Here is an 18234-nt window from a genome sequence, read left to right as displayed (position 1 = left end):
TTGTCATTACACAATTTTGCATAGTAAAATAGCATTTATAACCCTTGACTTGAAAAAAAGGGCTGGATTGGGAGGGTATTTTCATCTTTGCAAATTGTTTTTTTTTTAATATTCATATGTTATTGGTTCTGTTTAGTAATTTGCATTATTAGAAATTTAATAAATCAATTAAAGAGGCTGATACATGTTGTTCACGCATCAACGTCTCGCGCGTCATTATGGAGGTGTGTGGGGCGTATTCCGGTAGCCAAAAACTATCGATCGTTGTCTCATTCGTCGCGTTAGGTGATGGCGCAGCTACTAGAGTGGCGTGTGTGGTCAGGCTGGCGACGGTTCAATGGCTATGAAGTTTTTTCCTCTATTTTTTTTTCTCCCCAGAGCCTTGGTATTCATGCAGAGCCTTTAAAAAATCAGTTGTATCATATATTTTGTATTTGTTTTGAATTTGATCATCATTCTTTTGATTTCTACTTTTTTTCGTTTTAATGCTTCTTGAAGGTTTTTTTTAATTATGTCCCTCGTCGTTTAATTTCTTTAGATTTTTATATTCAATCTGATCTTTATTCTTTTGATTGCTATTGTTTTATTCTTTTCATTAATTTTTTTTATTTTGTCATTTAGAATTTAATTTAATTTCATTTGGTTTCCAATTTTGTATCCAATCAGGTTTTTTTCTCTTCTCACTCTCCTCTCTCTCATTTCCTAGAAATTCACGCCTAACCTTCAAAAAAAAAAACAATTGTACCCTTTGATTTGTGATTTGATCGATTTTTGGCCTTCTTGCTTTTGATTAGTGTTTATTTGGTTTTGATGCTTTTTGAAGTTTTTTTTTTTTAATTTCATCCTTGGACATTTATTCAATTCGATTTTTCAATCCAATTCGGCCCCTCTACTTTTGATTTCTATATTTATGTGTTATAATTTTCTTGATTTTTTTTTTCAATTTCTTCCCCTCCAATTTTATTGCATTTGTTTTTTTAATCTATTTTTTGTCCTACTTCTTTTGATTGTTGTATTCTTATCTAGATTAATTCAGATCGATCCAATAAGATATCTCAATTCTATTATTTTCTAAAAAGATGTTCTAAATTTTTATTAATCAAACAATATTTTTACTAGTTATCTAAATTATTTTTAAATCTATCAAGCCGATCACCTAACCTACAATTCGAGCCTTAAATCAGGTCAACCTCAAATCAAATAGAGAACTTTACTATTTATAACAAATATGAAGTGATAAGAAATATAACTCAGCATGAAACTCATCTTCCTCGTAACATTTGCTTAAAGCATGTGTTTTTTGAAATTACATGTATTTTATTTTACTGGTGATTGCCATGCATCATTGCTTGAATCAAAACTCGAAGGCATCATAGGGTAGAAGAAAATAAAGTGTTTCTACCTTGTTATATTTTTTGAGTGAGAAAAATGTTTCCTTCATCCGCTAACATGACAGAGGTAAAGTCTAGGTGAGCTAGCACCCATTTAAAAAGAGGGCAACATCTACTTATTAAATAACAATTCATTTTGGGCAATAAAAAACAGTTCAATTGAAAGAAGGAAAAGTTTTTTTTTTTTTTGGTACAAGCATAAAAGGAAAAGGTGGGATTAAAAGGAAAAAATACAGACTTGTATTAGTATACTACTGAGGCACAATATTTTACATTTTAGCACATAAATCAGAATACATTTCCCAATTTTAGGAAATCAGGAAATGTAGATCTCCGGAAGTTAGTCAAACCTGCTTCAAATCTGGTACTGCAAGACGCGCAGCGAATGTTAAACATCTGCCTCGTATACAATGGTGTGAGCTTTCTGGCCCCATGGTAGCAGACATTGCAGAACCTCAGTAAACGTACGAACATTGATAGGGCAGAATCTGAAATTTCGATACGTTGTATAGAAAAATGAAATAAGGTGACAGAGTCAATACCACCAGGCCTGAGCTGCACAGATTGCACAAACTGGAATCATGGGGTTTTAACCTTCTAGAGCATATGTCTGCACCTGCAATCGACACAAAAGAAGAAGAAGAAATTACATACTATCAGAAGTCGGATAACTTAAATTCTTGAAAGCAGTGGGATTGTATTGCCGACAATCTACAATGGAGGAAAAAAAGTTCTCAAATTTTGCCATGGAAACAGGGTCAATCTCCTTTCACAATAACAATTGCTGATTTTATTTTTACAGGGTAAAGTATTTGGTTTGCTCCGAGGGACAAGAAAATAGCAGGTAGAGAACTCACCAACATGAACAATTTAAGGCACTTGACAAAACAAAACAAGCTCGACATGAACTAACAGAGTCATACAAAAAAAGCTACCCAACCTAGCACGTTTCCCATTATATGGCAACCCGGTTCCTGTTAACAAGAGGTAAACACTAACATGTGAACGAGACAACATGAACCAGCCAGATCATTTGGGAAAAGCTCAAACAACCACCTTACACCCCGATTCCCATTTGCATTCAAAAGGTGAACTGATACTGTATCATAGCAAATCGCAGTGCTGCTGAAAAGGGTGCGCATGGGAAAAAAGGGAAAATCTCAAAAAAAATGATAACCCTTAGTTAATAACAAATTTATTTCACATCATTTTTCCACTTTTACATTTAACACTGCATAAAACTTTGATAATCAAATAGTGCTTTCTTTTTATTTTAAGTGTAATTGCACTGGTGCTCGGTTCTGCCATCCAGAGTAGATTCATAATTGGAAGCATGCAAAAAAACAGGGAACTGAAAAATGTCATCCTCTAGTCAATAAAAGGACAGAAGAAAACATGAAAAAAAAGAAGAAAATAAAGCAACCTTTCATTCTATTCTACCTCAGCCATGTTCTCTTCAGGAAAGTAACTTGGTCCTGTACAACAAACACCATGGGCACCATCATACTTGAGGACTCTAAGTTTCCCTTCCTGCAGTTCACCAAAAACGGTTATGCAGTTCAAAAGTGCAGACTAATAAGATCAGCATGATCGAAGAGAGGTGTAAACCTTGGTTCCATAAACAAGACCTCCCCCAGCAAAGGGATGAAAACAAGCGACATTGACCTCATCCTCTGCACTAGGAAGCACTCTCACAAGTTCCATATCTGAAACTCTGTAAACCTGATTGACAGAAACAGAGGATTAGACCAAATTCTGGTCTACAGTAGAGATGGAATTGCAAAACAACCATCAGCGATAACCTCAAAAGAACTAGATTCCCAGAAGTAATACAGATGGTATATAACCCTTTCTGCTAAAATAATAGGATTAAAATTTCCTTTTCCAAAGAATTTTTCTTTTCCAAATTCAAAACCATTGTTTTCAATAATTGTGGCAATTGCAATCATGGCTCTGGTTGTTAATTGGAAGCACATACATTACCCATCGAGGATCATCTTGGCACATTTACACTCAAAGAAACCATTTCCAGTACAACAAATTTCTATGTTTTTGTCTATTATTAGCACAATCACTTCCAGATTTTATTGCTATTCAAGATTCATCCCTTCATTATCAAATAGAAAAACTATCTCAATCAATTCTCTGTCAGCAGATCACAAACTATGTTTGCCAGAGCAACAATTTTTTGCTTTATAGGAGAGCTACCTCTGTTAATTAGCTCTTGCCCAGGCAACAAGTGTTAAAGCATGCCTATGTTAGTGAATAAAGCAGAGAGTTGAGTTGTTTTTACATGAATGAAGCATAAATCAATATGGAAAAGGACACCTTATTGCCAAATAACAATCACCTAACTGAAAATTCTCAAGTAAAAGCGGAGGAAAATTAAAGGGCAGAGGGCATGAAAATGAACTTTATACCTCCAAAACCGTATAGATAGGTGATTTTGTTTCCCCATCAATGACAATGCTTTTTAGAAGGGATACGTGGCGTCGACCGTAAGCCAGTAATATGTGCTCAGATGTTGGTGAGAACTGAACATGGCATCAAATTCAATGCACAGCAATATTAAACCAAAACAGAAATGTAAATGAACAAGCAAACATATGATCCTCAAAATCCACACCAACATAATTAGAAATCCAAACACATGAGATGAACATATTCAAACTGGTATATAAAAGAAAATAAAAGGTATATCAGGACTGGATATTCTAATATTTGCAAAATAAGTACTCAATAGTGTTATCTCTGAGTCACAGCATGTAAATCTCAGAGCATCATGTCTGAGGGTTCTTTTTCTTCCTTTACCAAAAACAAATGAAGAGCAATTGAGGATCTCAAAAGTCTAGAACACAAATTGTCCTCTCACAGAGTCCAGCCCGCAAGAAACTAATGACAACAAGGACAAAAATAAAAAAAGATGTAAACATTACTGATAGACCAGAATTACAGCTCAAAAGGTCCTTTTGTTATCAACTTAGCCAGAAGTGCTTAGCGCCACAAAGAAGAGCATACAATGAATTACAATTCAAAAATCCCCCTTCAGTTACCATTTTAGCCAACTGTGCTTAACAGTTAACACCACAAAGAAGTGCAACAGCATGTCCTTTACAAATTAAATGCGATTGTATGTTGAGAGTTCAAATGAAAAATCAAGGGCACACTAATGAGCTGAAAACCAGCAGAAAGAAGAAGGGTAAGATTTGAGCTTATTATGCCCAATACATGATACCCAATCAGCAAGTGGCCAATTTGTTTTTTGCATTTTGTTGCAAAGAAAAAAGGCCTGATTGTAATGGAAATAAACCAGTAAATATGATGAAAACATATACATCCGACATTTTCTTTCATCTATGAAAGATCACTGACCTGGATTGAAGTCAAACAATGAGCAGCTCTAATTGCACGTGACACAAGCACTGAACCAAAACTGCATGAATAGAAATTTGGCAGATAAGATAATCACTTCTTTGGATGAAAGAACAAGAAAAATCAAGTGCACAGTAAGAGCTGGCTAGAATTTTACGTTGCCTCCTCCAGGGAATATATGCGAAGCTCGTACATAACTTGGTGAGCTGATATTGGGTGTCGAGTAGGAGAAGTTGCGGTTCCAGTATCTTGATGGACAAGCGTTTGTAAACCAGGATCAGCTTCCATATGGGGCAGCATGCAAGCAACACAGGCAGCTAAATATCTTCCACATGGTGAAAAATGAGCACCCATTTCACTGAAAAAACAATAGTTGTCAGAGGCACATAAAGTGAATATATTAAACGGCCAGCCAGAATGTATTAGTAAAATGCAACACCAAAAGACTTGACCAAGCTGGCCATTATGACTTGAGACAAAATTGAAGCTGTTATTTGATGTTCACTAAACATAAAGATGCAACAAAAACACCCCATCCATGCTGTAGCTAGCAAAGAATGCAGTAAGGAATCAACAAATAGATAATTTCTTTTCAGTCCAAAATTCTTATTTCCATCATGCCGATTGGTTAAGTAAAAATCATAGGAGAAGCAAAAAGAAAGGGAAAAACCATAGCCTTCAACATACCTACAAAGGACAGCATGAGGTATGGTTAAGCAACATTTATCAGAATTGAGTGGAGCACAAGGATGTTCTATGTCATGTGACCACACTCTAAGCTTTACGGTGCATGGTAACTCTGCAGCAGCTGCCAATGACGTGGCAATTTCAGATTGGATTCTATTAAATAAGGGCTGATTATCAGTACCCTCGTGTTGCATATTGATGGGAGCCACACTTTCCCCAGATTCAGGCACAGAGAACCGGGAGCGTGAAACGCGATGCCGCGAGCCAGATCTCCCAGAAACCCCAGATAGGCTGGTGCTTCCAGGCATTGCTAAAGAAGCCACTGCAGCTTCCACATTCTGAGTAGACAGATAAGATGCTAATGAGGAAGGACCGAAATACTGGGCTGAAAGTTCATGACCACCACTATTAAGAGGAAGTGTCGATGGAACACCAGCTTGGCTCTGACCCATTAACCATCCTTGCAAAAAGGGTGGGAGCTCCCACCTCGTGGAGTCTCTGGAGGGTAGAAACTGCTGAAGTTGCCCAAAATCAGTGGACTGCTGCCTAACTGAAGTATGTGCAGGTACTCCATCCGTTGCACTATTACCAACACCAAATGTCTCTAAATTAACAGAGTTTCCTTGTGGGTTCCCCCCTACAGACTGCATTTCATCGGTCTCCATGGCATCTTCTCTGCTGTTAGAAACACTATTTCCCATTCCAGACGGGAAAGCATTACTTACTATACCTTCTGCACTGGTATATGAACTAGAAGGGACTGCAGGAAATGTCTCCATGGGAGATACCAAGGGATCATATCTATCTGCTGCATTCGTATCCATTTGAGGCTGGGTTGAAGTAGAGGACTCCACTAGCATTGTACATGAATTGACATGTCTATTAACATCTACTCTAGTATCATCTATGGAAAATGAAGGCACGAACAGCAAAGGAAAGGACACAAGAGGTAGTTCAGAAGCCAAGCTAACACGATCATTGGACTGACCATTTGCGACAAAAACAGCAGGAGGAGGATATCTCGGGTAACCGGGAGATGTTGCCCGTGTCATCGAGGAATCTGAAGAGTCAAGATCATTGACCTGCATATCAGTCCAAAAATGTAACCTGCGCGATAGAATGAGTAAATAATCAAATAAGTGAGCTTTGAGTTATTCACCTCAGCAGTCAAGAGAAATGGAGCCCCGTGCGGGTGAAAATGCACTGCTCGAAGAGAACGCCTAGTCCTCAATACAATGGTTGGTGAAGATGCCTCCCCTCTCTTATTGTAGTGCCATATGTACAACTGACAAATGAGATTGAATGTCAACATGCATGTTAAACTACAAATTCAACACAACACGATCCTCTAACAGAGTGGAAAAAAAATCACACACACTGAATTATAGTAAATGTAATATTAAATACCTTGTGACCTGATGCAACAGCCAGCAATTCTCCTTCTGCATGGAAAGCAATGGAAGCAATAGGACGATCTGTGAGGGGAAACAAATTCACCTTGTCATACAAGCTCAACAACTATAGAAGAAGAAAAGCACTTAAAAATAATAGAAGCATAAAATTGAACTTACAGAAATCACGAGATCCTATACACTCTGATGTGTTTGCATCCCATAAGCGAACTTCATAATCCAAGCTTCCACTTGCAAGAATTTCCGGATGCAGTGGGTGGAACCTGACCTATAAAATTAAGACCTTTAATATGGAGAAGATAACTTAAAAAGTTTTTCATTGGCAAGGCATTTGGTTTGAGATAAAAAAAGAAGAAGAAGCAATACCTTTAAATGGGGAGAAAAGGAAAAAGAACGGAGATCAACAACAAAACTATGATTGTATATGAAAGATAATGGGAATTGGTTGCGCAACAAAAAGGAAAGGGGAACAATAACCCTTAATAATATGCAGTTCTTGTAATTGATAAATTGTCTAGACTACCATAGCACTAATTGAATATACTGCTAAAAGATAGTTATAAAGCCCTGACCAAAAAAATCAGTATGTTCACTGAATATATTTTATTCCTGGTACTTTTTAGCATGAGATCTCAACGGAGCAGGGGGGAAAAGTGCTAAAACTTCACATTTAAGCCTATGCCAAATAATTGCAATGAGGCATGCAATTTACCAATTATTCATTCATGAGTAACTGGTCCGAATTACAAGAAATCAAAGAAAAAGAGCAACCATTTATGTAAATCCTTGCAAGAATTCCAAATTCAAACTTACCACCCACGGGGTCCTCCGGTGACCCATCAACACCTTTAAGCAATTTCCAGTTTGACAATCGATTATCTTCACCGTGTGATCACCACTGCGATTAAAAGCAAAGAGAACTAAGTACAACTTCCAGTTGCGCATGACCAGAAAAAAAATCAGAGTGGGAAAAAAAACTCACTGCGTAGAAGCAAGTGTTTTTCCATCAGGACTAAATGCTGCTGCTATGGTCGACCTTGGAGGAGGCACCAACGGGCAATACTTGGCCGATAAATGCCGCAACGACTCCGCCTCAACCCTAAATCACAAAACAAACTCAAAATGTGAAGCAACCAACACTCCTACAAAAGATAAAAAAACAGCACATCCGTTACCACGAAATAAGACCGCGTTTTGCATCTCTAGCTTGCTCAGTTTTAGGTGAGGACGACGAATTCGAATTCCAATGAGCATCTTCTCCCCACCGCCTTTTCGGTGTGTGCTTCGTTCTCGGACAAATCTCTCTCTGCACTAACAAACAGAAGGCATTTCTACCACTGAAAACATCAAAACAAATCACACACACCAAATCAGCACCAAAATTCAATCAAATTCACCTCCCTACCAATTTCAACTTCAATTTAATCTAAATTCTAGCTCTTGTCAACCATCACCACAATCAGATGCAAAAAATATTCAAAATTCTTCAGAAATCTGACCTTTGAAGAGGATTAGTGGAGGCAGGAGAATCGAGCGGATTTCGATCCAACGGAAAGGACAGTCCGGTCATTTCCTTGGTTGCACAATTCAGATTCATATGGAGAGAGGAAACTGAAGCTAATCTTCTGCAATAATATCGAAGATCGTAAAAAATTAGAGAGATAGGAACCCTAATTCATTGATAGATTTGGATCGAGAGGCTCGTCGATGTATAAGAGAGGGGGAGCGAGAGGGGTACGCGTGTTGGATTTTGGATTTGAAATGGCGAGAAAACCTAGTAAAGGAAAGAGAGGAAGAGGAGCTGATGAGCTAGGAGCCAATAGGAGAAGGGGGAGAAAAGAAGAGAAGAGGAGAATTGTAGAGAAAACGAGGTTAAAAATGTTGATTTACTGTAGTAAAAAGACGTGGTTAATATTGCTATTTTTGTTACTGTATTTAATATTATCTTACCTTGATGAGTTTGCAAATTGGACCAACTTTGTATTGTAGTTTTAAAATCTAGATGACCTCGAGATATAGAAGATTGGTTTGAATTAAAAAATAATAATTATATCAAAAACACATTAATTTTTTAAAAAAAAAATTGTCTTGATCACACTATATTAACTTGTGTAATTATCCTACAGATTTGGATTTTAAAATTATATTTTGTTTAATTATTAATTTGTTATTATAAAGGGTGAATACTATATGTGTTTTTTATTAGATAGAGGGCTGCAATGTTAATATTCTTTAGGATTTAAATGTTAATAATAAAAGTTTTAAGTGGATACATCAAATTAGTTGTGGTGGATCTAGGGATAAAGTATGCAAGTAGAAAGGGGTAATTATATATAGTTTGGTTTTGTATTTGTCAAAGAATCATCTCAACCCAATAGTTTAAGTTGTTAGGTGAGGTTCCAAGGTATAATTTATATTATTCTCTAATACACCTCCTCAAATAAAAGCTCTTTGAGCTGGAAACTTGTACAAGTTCACATTACCTTGTGCTTGATGTTTATCAAATAAATAAGGATAGTGAAATTCGAACTCGTGACTATTTAATCATAAAGCTCTGATATCATGTCAAAAAACCATCTCAACCTAATAACTTAAGCTGTTAGGTGAGGTCTCAGGATATGATTTATATTATTCTCTAACACACCTTCTTAAATGAAAACCCTTTGAAAAAATATTTGCAGCTGTTGCCTTTTCAGTTTCACGTTTTTTTTCTCTAACAGTATTGTACATATCTAAAACCAAAATAATTATTTAAATTTGGTTTTTTAATATTCAAACCTAACTCATTTAGGTTTTGGGTATCCGTAACCCGAACCCAAATACAATTTACAACTATTTAATATATAATTTGATAAGTATACATATAATTTCTTTTAATTTTAAAGTTATTTTTTTTATTTTGAATCGGATCCAAGTATACCAGCATTCATGCTCCGTTCAAAACCTAACATTTTGTATTTGAGTTTTACCAAACTCGATCGAATCTAAAAAGTTTCTATTTATTTAGGTCAGTCTGGAAATGTATCCTTCGAGTTTATATGAAATTATCATTTCTAATTGAAGAATGGATGAATAAGGAAGAGAGGAGACTGGAGGTTTACTTTGTTTATTATTTTTCTATTGCTTAATCAATTCACATGCACGTCAAAGCAAGCAAGCAATCAAATTTTACATTCTATAACACAGTAAACTAACAAATAATATATGGATGTCAGTTGAAAAATGTCATCGTTGTGTTGGAATTATTAAGGAACTTTGGATAATAAGGTTTCGTAGAAACTAAAATATTTTTCTTGTTTACATATATTTATTTTTAATTTATTTTACATGTACAGTTTTAATCAAAAACAAGTTTTTAAAAGAATTTATTTTTTTAAAATTGCAACTAAAATTGTTTTTGTTAAGCTTTTTTTTTTAATCATAACTGTAAAAGCTACCATAATGTTAGATATGCACCTGATATATGTAACTAACCTCCTGAAAAAACACTAAAACTAAAAATACAGAATGAACACACCGACCATTACAAAAAAATCATTTTATATATATTTGGAAATGGAAAACCTCTTTATTGCTCCTTAACATGTAACTAAGGTCACAAGTTAAAAAATTACAAGTTTATTATTTATTTTTTTAATTATTTTTATTTTTATTTGGTTCATAAATATATTTTTTTTAAAGGATTTTATTTTTTTTCAACTTAATATAAGAAGTCAAATATTGCTCCTTTTTTTCTCTTTTTAGTTTAGAACCCCTATAATAGTTCTATAATCATTTATTAAAACAAATTAATGTTCAAAATAGACTCATAACTAATATAATCAGGGCTGTTTAGTTTGTATTTCAACAAACTACCTAAAAAAAATATTTATTAATGAAATTTTGAATCGATGATTATGTGGTGAGACCTCTTCCAATAGAATTATGTATTTCTTTATGCTTGTTGTCTTTTCATCTATGTTGGTTAATAATAGAACCCAATGATTATTGGTGGTTAGTTGTTATATCCCGTTGAATAAGCACTGTTGGAAGAGGCCAAAGAACATGATGTGCTCATGTAAGAAGGGATGAAGAGGTTTTTTCTCATGAAAAAAAGTTTAAGACTCGATGATAGAAGACATGCAAATATAGATTATATAATTGACTTGTTGGTTGTTAAAGATGAGAACATTTAGGGATCATGAGGAGATTGATTGTGGATCTATGGATAACTCTGAAAACCCATTTTAAGGGCGAGAGTAGATAAGGCAACCTTCTGGTTGGGATGAGTATCGTGGAGATTTTAGTGGTCTCATTTATAATGAGATAAATGTGAATTGGTATTCTCAACCAATTTATAATATTTATTTTGATGATGGTTATGTTGATAATAATAATATAAACAATAACACAAATCACAATGATGATGTCACTGGTAATATCCTCGTTGATAAGTAATCAACTAGGTCTTCAATCATTTGAAGCAAGAGACATTTAAATCATTTCATTAATTTTATATGTAAATTAAAGCCAAGATCATGGAAAAATACTAAAAAAAACTCAATCTCAAATATAACAAAGTATAGGGAGGTCAAACTTGAAATTAAGAACACAAAGACCTATTTTCTCACAGAAAGGGTTAACTAATTTAATAATAAATTGAAGTGGATATTTTTCTTCCCAGTTGAGCGATGTTAAGATCATATAGAGCATTATTTGTCAAACATGTAAAATAGACGGTCAGTGTATTAGAAAAGTGGAATCATGTAATTAAGCTTTTCTCTTAAAGACGGTCTAAGGTATTTGAACTTAAAAGGATGTTGTATGGGTGCAATAAACATTTTTCATCTAATCATATGTACTAGGTTCTAAAGCAAATTGATATGATGTTTAATACTTTCATTCATGGCTAAATGTTTATATGCTATAAAGGTTGGTTTCAAACAAATCCTTTTGGGTTATAAGTGATGGTAAAATTGTGAAGGTTTGTTCGGTTAATATAGCAGATTTTAACCCTTTTATAGTCCATGAAAAAAGGTGAGTTTTCAAGAGTTTCCAATGGTGTTAATGTATGTGAGTTTGTTAATTATATGGGGCATGAAATTAGGGTAAACTCCGACAATGGTCATCTTCTTATTGTATTAATAATACATTTCTTATATGTGTTTCTCATATTAAGAATGACAATGATCTCATTTTTTTTAGAGAGAGGGAATGATGAGTTTTTTTAGAGAGAGGGAATGATGAGTTTTTAGTTGTTTCAATAAATATATATTTGAATAAAGAGAAATGAGACTTTTCAAATAAAATGTTAGAAAGTAGCATGAAAGTGAAAATGGTTATAGTGAATCATAAACATGAAAAAAAAACCCTCATAAAATAGTAAAGGTTCAAAAGACACTTAACATCATGAAAACAATTGTTCGTGTATTGTGCAATCTAGTTGTGGTAAAAGTCTCTGTTGATGGATGTAATGGATTAAAAAGGTTTGATAATATCCAATTACGTTTAATAATAACTTTTCTTGGTGATATTCGAGGCTAAACACCCAACTAAATTAAATGAAAAAAAGTAGACTCAATCAAGTCATAATACAAAATGGAATAGAGCCATGAAAGTGGTTCTTCTAAAACATCAAAGTTCTTATCTAAAGTATCCCTAGTTAACCCATAATTAGCCAACCAATCAGCCGTTAAGTTTGCTTCCCTGTAAACATGTGTAGTTTTTATCTCTCAATCTCTATCCAACAACCTCTTAATATGCATGACAAGATTATAATTCCTATCCATAGTAGCATTTTTCATGGTTATAAGATTAATCACAACAACAAAACCTGACTCTAATATAACCTTTCTAAAACCCTTTTGTCCATGTTAGCTCTAACCCCATATAAACTGCCCACAACTTAGCAGTTACCGAAGAGTAAACCCTATTATTCATAACAAAACCCATCAACTAGGTCCAAATACCATCTCGAATAACTCCTCCTGCATCTGTCATCCTTGGATTACCTTTACTGCAACCATCCACATTGAGCTTGACCCAATCTCCTACAAGATAAATCTAGCCAATCTACCTTAACTTTTTATTAGTGGTATTCTCCCTATTTTCATATGTTTAAAACATTTTAACATCCACCATCATTCTTTTTATAGCTAAAACAATATCGTACCAATTAACCTACTTCACACCAAAAACTCTTTGACATCTATCCTTCCAAATAAACAACAGTACAATGCCAAACTTTAAAGGTCAATCTACATTATGAGAATATCTGTTTCTCAAAGAAAGATTAGAAATCAACCAAGCATACCAATTATGATTGTCAAAATACCATCTCTTCCTAACCCTGACAAGAGATTCCCAAACCTTACTTGCTTTAGGATAATCACACATTTGACACAATTCTTCTTCTTCATCTCACATGTCACTTCATTGGTCATCACAACATAATGAGCCATGGTCTAAAGGAGCGCTTTAACATGTTCAATTCTTTTCCACTTCCAGATACTCTACCATAAAGGATCTCAATCCATCATAACATCGCTTCCCGTCTTCTGTAAAGCATAAACTGATTTAATTATGAAATTCCCATTAGTGGAGTGTTTTCAAACCATTGAATCAACTTTCATATTCTAATCATGAGGTATATACATAGCAATGATCATCATTATCTACAAAAGGAGTAAATGTATAAAAAAATTCCCACTTTTATTGCTTCTTATTTCTAACCATATTAGCCACTATGCAATCAACAATGTTCACTGGAACTTTAGTATTAGATAAATTAATTAGAGGACCATAGCCCTCCAACTAATCATCTTTCCAAAATAGCACCTTTTTACCATTTCCTAAAGTCCAACTCAAGCTTTCGAATACTCGAGGAATACTCGAGGCCACACCTGACAAATTGCTTTTCACAAAACAAAATCTTTATTCATAGCTTTTCTATTATTTGTCTCAACAGTACACTTTATATATTTAGCTTTTAAAAATCTCACTAACAAACTATTCTCATGTAACATACCTCATGCTAACTTCATTATAAATGCCCTATTCATCGTCTCCATACTTTTAATACCCAAAACACCCTCTTATTTAGACTTACATGATGTTTCCCAGTTGACAAGATTATTCTTATCCCTACCCTCATTATGGCCCCAAATGAACCTCCTATAGAGTTTTTTTTTTATCTTATTACAAGTATGCTTCGGAAGTATGACAACTTGCATAGGATAGAGAGGCACTGTGGATAAAATAAATTTGCACAATGTAATCCTGTTTGCCAATAAGAGATTGTTGTACTTCCACCCTGCAACTTTTTCTATAAACTTTCAAGTAAATAACTGTAAGTTTGTTTAATCAATCTTTGATGCAACAATGGAGCCCTAAGGTATTTACCTAAATCTCTAGAAACTTTGAAACCATTGTTCTTGCTAATATAACTTGTCAAAGAGATTGAAACATTCTTTAAAAGAAGTATTTTGGTCTTTGCCACACTAATTATTTGCCCCAATGCTTCACAGAAAACATTCAAACACTTTTGGTACCAATATACCTCCTCTTGATTAAGAATCTGATTATAATTTGCTAACAACTCTGCTTCCAGCTGATATAGATACTTGTTGCTCCTTTCTGTAAGAGCATTTTACATTCCTCTTAACCCTGTCAAAACCCTTTTCTTCAACTGAAAAATATTACCAGACACCAATTTATTCCAACTCTTTAACTTCTCTATCATAGACTTCAAAACCGATGGAAAATCCTACTCTTGCTTCCAGTTCTTCCATAAAAACCCAACATGTCTAGCCTAAATAGCCTCAAATCTAAAAGGCTTTTCCAAGACTTGAGACACTCCTTCTTGGTCCTTCAATTGAACTAGGATAGGATGATGGTCCAATCTGACTCGAGAAAGGACCAAAATATTAGCATCCTGAAACATTTGTCTTTATTAAGCATTCCCAAAACACCTATCCAATCTTTCATAGATTATCCCAAACCTTGCTTAGTTGCTCCTCTTTATGTGAATTTAGGTCCTTTGCTACCCAAATCTATTCATTTATATTCATGTACCTAACTTCCAAAATGACAACACCTACGAATATCCACTGGTGCTCCTATTTTTTATGAAGCCGTAAGGATTTCATTTAAATCCCTTATCATCATCCATAACAAACAAATCGTCCTAACAAATGTTGTAACCTCCTCAAAACACTGTTTTTTCATATTATAATTGGGATTCACATGCATAATAGTAAAAAATCAAGCATCCAAATTACCTTTATTTACGATCCTATGAATAAAATGTCTAGAAGAATTTAAAATTTTAATTCTAATCTTTGAATTATTCCACACCAACCACAAGCCTCTTAACATCCCTTAAGCTTCAACTCTAGAACTAGATTTAAAGTTTAATTTATTTGTAGTTTTATCAGCTAACACACCACTCACTCTAAGTTCGGTTATAGACATAACATCAAATTTAAACTTTATCTTCAAATAATGCATAATCGCACAAAACCTTTGTTTCCAGCTCCTCTACAATTCCAAAATAAAAAAGACATAATAAAAATTATTAGGGTCTTGTAAAATTTGGGCATACTCCTTATCAACATGAGAGCACCTCTAGGACTTCTTTCTCATCATTCATCTTATCCTTCTCGAGAATATCCATTATTATTAGGTCATCATTGTCTGCTGAATCAAATTTCTCATCCATCCAAGCTGAAACATTAGGTGGCTTCGGTCCCTACCTTTTTTCAATTAGAAATCTGCAACCTTGGGGTTTCATATGTAGCGACGTTATTAATTGGTTGCATAATCTCCATGAAACCAATCCCTCAATTTGCTAATTGAGTTACTCTCCTGGTTTCCATTTGTTACTTTTTTATTTTGCCCTTGCCCTTATCTATTCTAGAAACAAGACTGAAAGTAGATCAAAATCTAACATTCTCTCTCAATGTCACATTACCTTTTATTAATTCATTTAGCCTATCCTTATTTGTCTTCTTAAAAGCCTCAATACCACTTAGGCCCATTTTGTTTACTTGTCTCATTTGGCCCACTAGCCTTCTAGTCCTATCATTAAATCCATTAACATTTGTCTCTCTTTTCTTATACATTCCAACCCTTTCATTAACCATATTAATATCAAACTCATCATTCATGTTATCCTTATTATTATTCAATAACATATCATAACATGAATAAACGTTAATGTTTGTAATCATTACATTCGATTTTATGACTGCTCTAACAATTTCAAAATTCCAACCTCCATCATGTCCTCTGCCACTTTCCTATTCTGACGTTGACCCCGTCTTTCAACTATCATCCAATTACCAAAGGACTCTATTACCTCTGGACGCATCATTGCAACCAAAGCATTGCCTGACATGCCATCTTCTTTTGCTTCTTCCTGATTAAAATTTTTAGCATGAGGGCATACTTTTTTTGTGTGTCCACATTGCCCATATTAGAAGCAAACCAGATACAACCCTTCATACATTAAATATCGAACCCTTTTTTACAATTTAAATGTAACAAGCAAAGGCTTTGTGAGATCTACCTTTACGCACAATCTAGCAAAATTCCCCCTCATACTTATTGATGTATTCCTATCAACCTTTAAAGTTTTTTTAATTTTATTACCTATAGTCCACAACACTGAGGTGTCATAATATTCTAATGCCAAATTTGAAAGTTTAACCCAAACAATTACATTGTCTATTGTAGCCTCTTAGGGATCAAAGTTGGGATGCCATATACGAATCGTGAGATAATGATCAACCACCATCCAAGGACCTCCAAACAATACATGTTATTTGTCTTCAATATTGGAAAACTTCACCAAGAAGAACTCATTGCCCAAATTCGTTAGCTGGAAATCACCGTGTAATTTCTATATTGATTTAAGACGTTTGATCAGATACATGTAACCTACCCTTCTTCCTATAATTTTTATAACTAGGGTTTCTTTTTATGGTGCACGGATTCTCTTTTTTCTTCCATTAAAAGCTTGATAATTGGACAATCATCCTTCATCACAATCATCCTCATCATCTATGGATATATATTCCTCGATGGGACTGTCCTCCTCAGAATGTTACACCATAAAAGATTCTCCTATAAGAGAATCCTTATAACTATTCCTATATTTTGCCACTTGTTAAAAGCCATGCCTAGAATCATTATCAACAAACTCATTATTTTCTCTAATATTGACTTTCTTACTTAAACGTGCTAATAAATCAGACTATTCTATGGTTCTCTCGGTAGCTTCAGGAGAGCATAATGTTTAGCTGAAAGAATAACTTAATAATACTTAAAAATGGTTAGTTTCTATTATCTTAAGATCAAACAAACTTGGAAAAGCTATTTTTCTTCAATTTCCCACCACCCATGTGTGGACAAATTAATAGAGTAACTAGATATATTATCCTGATGGTTGGACAATATCAAATACAAATGAGGCAAGTTAGGTAAGGTTAGATCTGGTTAATCATCTTGTGATGCTTTCGGTAAATTTTAAGGTGGTTTTACATATGGAGTAAGGGTATTGTGAAAACCCGCTAAATTATAATCTTAGTAAAATAAATAAATTACCGAATAGATTAAATAAAAGGATTTCAAGTATTGTAATTGGATACAATAGAATAAAATATAAGATGTTATGGTGAAAATTAAGTAAAAAGAAGAGTTGAGTGATAAAAATAGAAATAAGAAGAAATGAGGGCCAATGTGTAAATAGATAAAAGTTATTATAAATGCTTCATTTTTTTCTCTTTTAGCCGTGAGCTTTAAACAAAGAGAGGGGGAAGAATTGTGTGATTTTTCTACTTAAATTCTCATTGATTTCACTAATTAAAGTGAGTAATTAGAGTGATTAACTTAATTAAACATCAAGAGGGGGTTGATTTTAAGGTGGTGAGTGCATTAGAGTAAGGATTTCAAGCTAGGGTTTGAAGAGGGAGAAGAAGAAAACTTGATTTTTCTTGCATTCTTTCCTTAAATCCTTATCAAAGTGAGGTAAATAACATGTTGCAAATGATTAATTCCTTTAATTTTATGTTTGATGAAGGATTATGCAAAATTATGATTATGTAAAGTTGTGGATTTATGTTATAATTTATAGGAATGATGCAAATTATGTTTGAACCATGTTAGAAAGCATGAATTATGATTGGGTAAGTGTTTAATTTTAAGTAAAAGAAACAAAAATTATTTATCCTCATTTTAATTGAATATTTGGCCAAAAGATGAATAATTTAGGGGATTTGAGGTTTAATACAATTGTTTGAAAAATATAGGAAGATGAAGGTTTATAAGTGTTATTATATGAATGGGGTAAGAATTTTTCAAAGAGAAAAGAAAAATCTTCACTTCCTTTCCTA

General features: G+C 34.0%; 1 protein-coding gene across 7 annotated transcripts; it reads right to left on the bottom strand.

Moving 5' to 3' along the window:
* Window positions 1-1608: 1608 nt before the first annotated feature.
* On the bottom strand, window positions 1609-8702 carry LOC7461479 (uncharacterized). 7 transcript variants are annotated; one of them, XR_002980386.2, is made up of 15 exons: window positions 8362-8702; window positions 8038-8199; window positions 7845-7961; window positions 7676-7760; window positions 7022-7130; window positions 6858-6925; window positions 6610-6735; window positions 5451-6532; window positions 4921-5121; window positions 4764-4824; window positions 3812-3925; window positions 3000-3113; window positions 2815-2921; window positions 1934-2007; window positions 1609-1815 (listed from the first exon to the last, which is right to left on the bottom strand). XR_002980386.2 is itself a non-coding variant. In XM_024595268.2 (15 exons), exons 1-14 carry the CDS (start codon window positions 8457-8459, stop codon window positions 1981-1983), a joined length of 2454 nt encoding a protein of 817 aa, XP_024451036.2. In that variant the 5' UTR covers window positions 8460-8701; the 3' UTR covers window positions 1609-1815; window positions 1934-1980. The 7 variants fall into 7 exon arrangements, 5 of the variants coding, with proteins under 5 accessions (XP_024451036.2, XP_052306444.1, XP_024451039.2 ...); XR_008058526.1 differs by having other exon boundaries at window positions 1609-1822; window positions 1935-2007; XM_024595268.2 differs by having other exon boundaries at window positions 2832-2921; window positions 8362-8701.
* Window positions 8703-18234: the final 9532 nt, after the last annotated feature.

This window comes from Populus trichocarpa, chromosome 2 (assembly GCF_000002775.5).
Source record: "Populus trichocarpa isolate Nisqually-1 chromosome 2, P.trichocarpa_v4.1, whole genome shotgun sequence".
NCBI lineage: Eukaryota > Viridiplantae > Streptophyta > Magnoliopsida > Malpighiales > Salicaceae > Populus > Populus trichocarpa.
This window is presented reverse-complemented; position numbering and strand designations above follow the sequence as displayed.

What these genes read in the sequence shown, in the direction of transcription:
- LOC7461479 (XM_006386841.3), bottom strand. Translation starts at nt 8,459, where the DNA reads ATGAATCTGAATTGTGCAACCAAGGAAATGACCGGACTGTCCTTTCCG. An exon ending in TCCACTAATCCTCTTCAAAG is followed by an intron (nt 8,200 to 8,361) that starts GTCAGATTTCTG and finishes TGATGTTTTCAG; the next exon opens with TGGTAGAAATGCCTTCTGTT. An exon ending in AAAACACTTGCTTCTACGCA is followed by an intron (nt 7,761 to 7,844) that starts GTGAGTTTTTTT and finishes TTTTAATCGCAG; the next exon opens with TGGTGATCACACGGTGAAGA.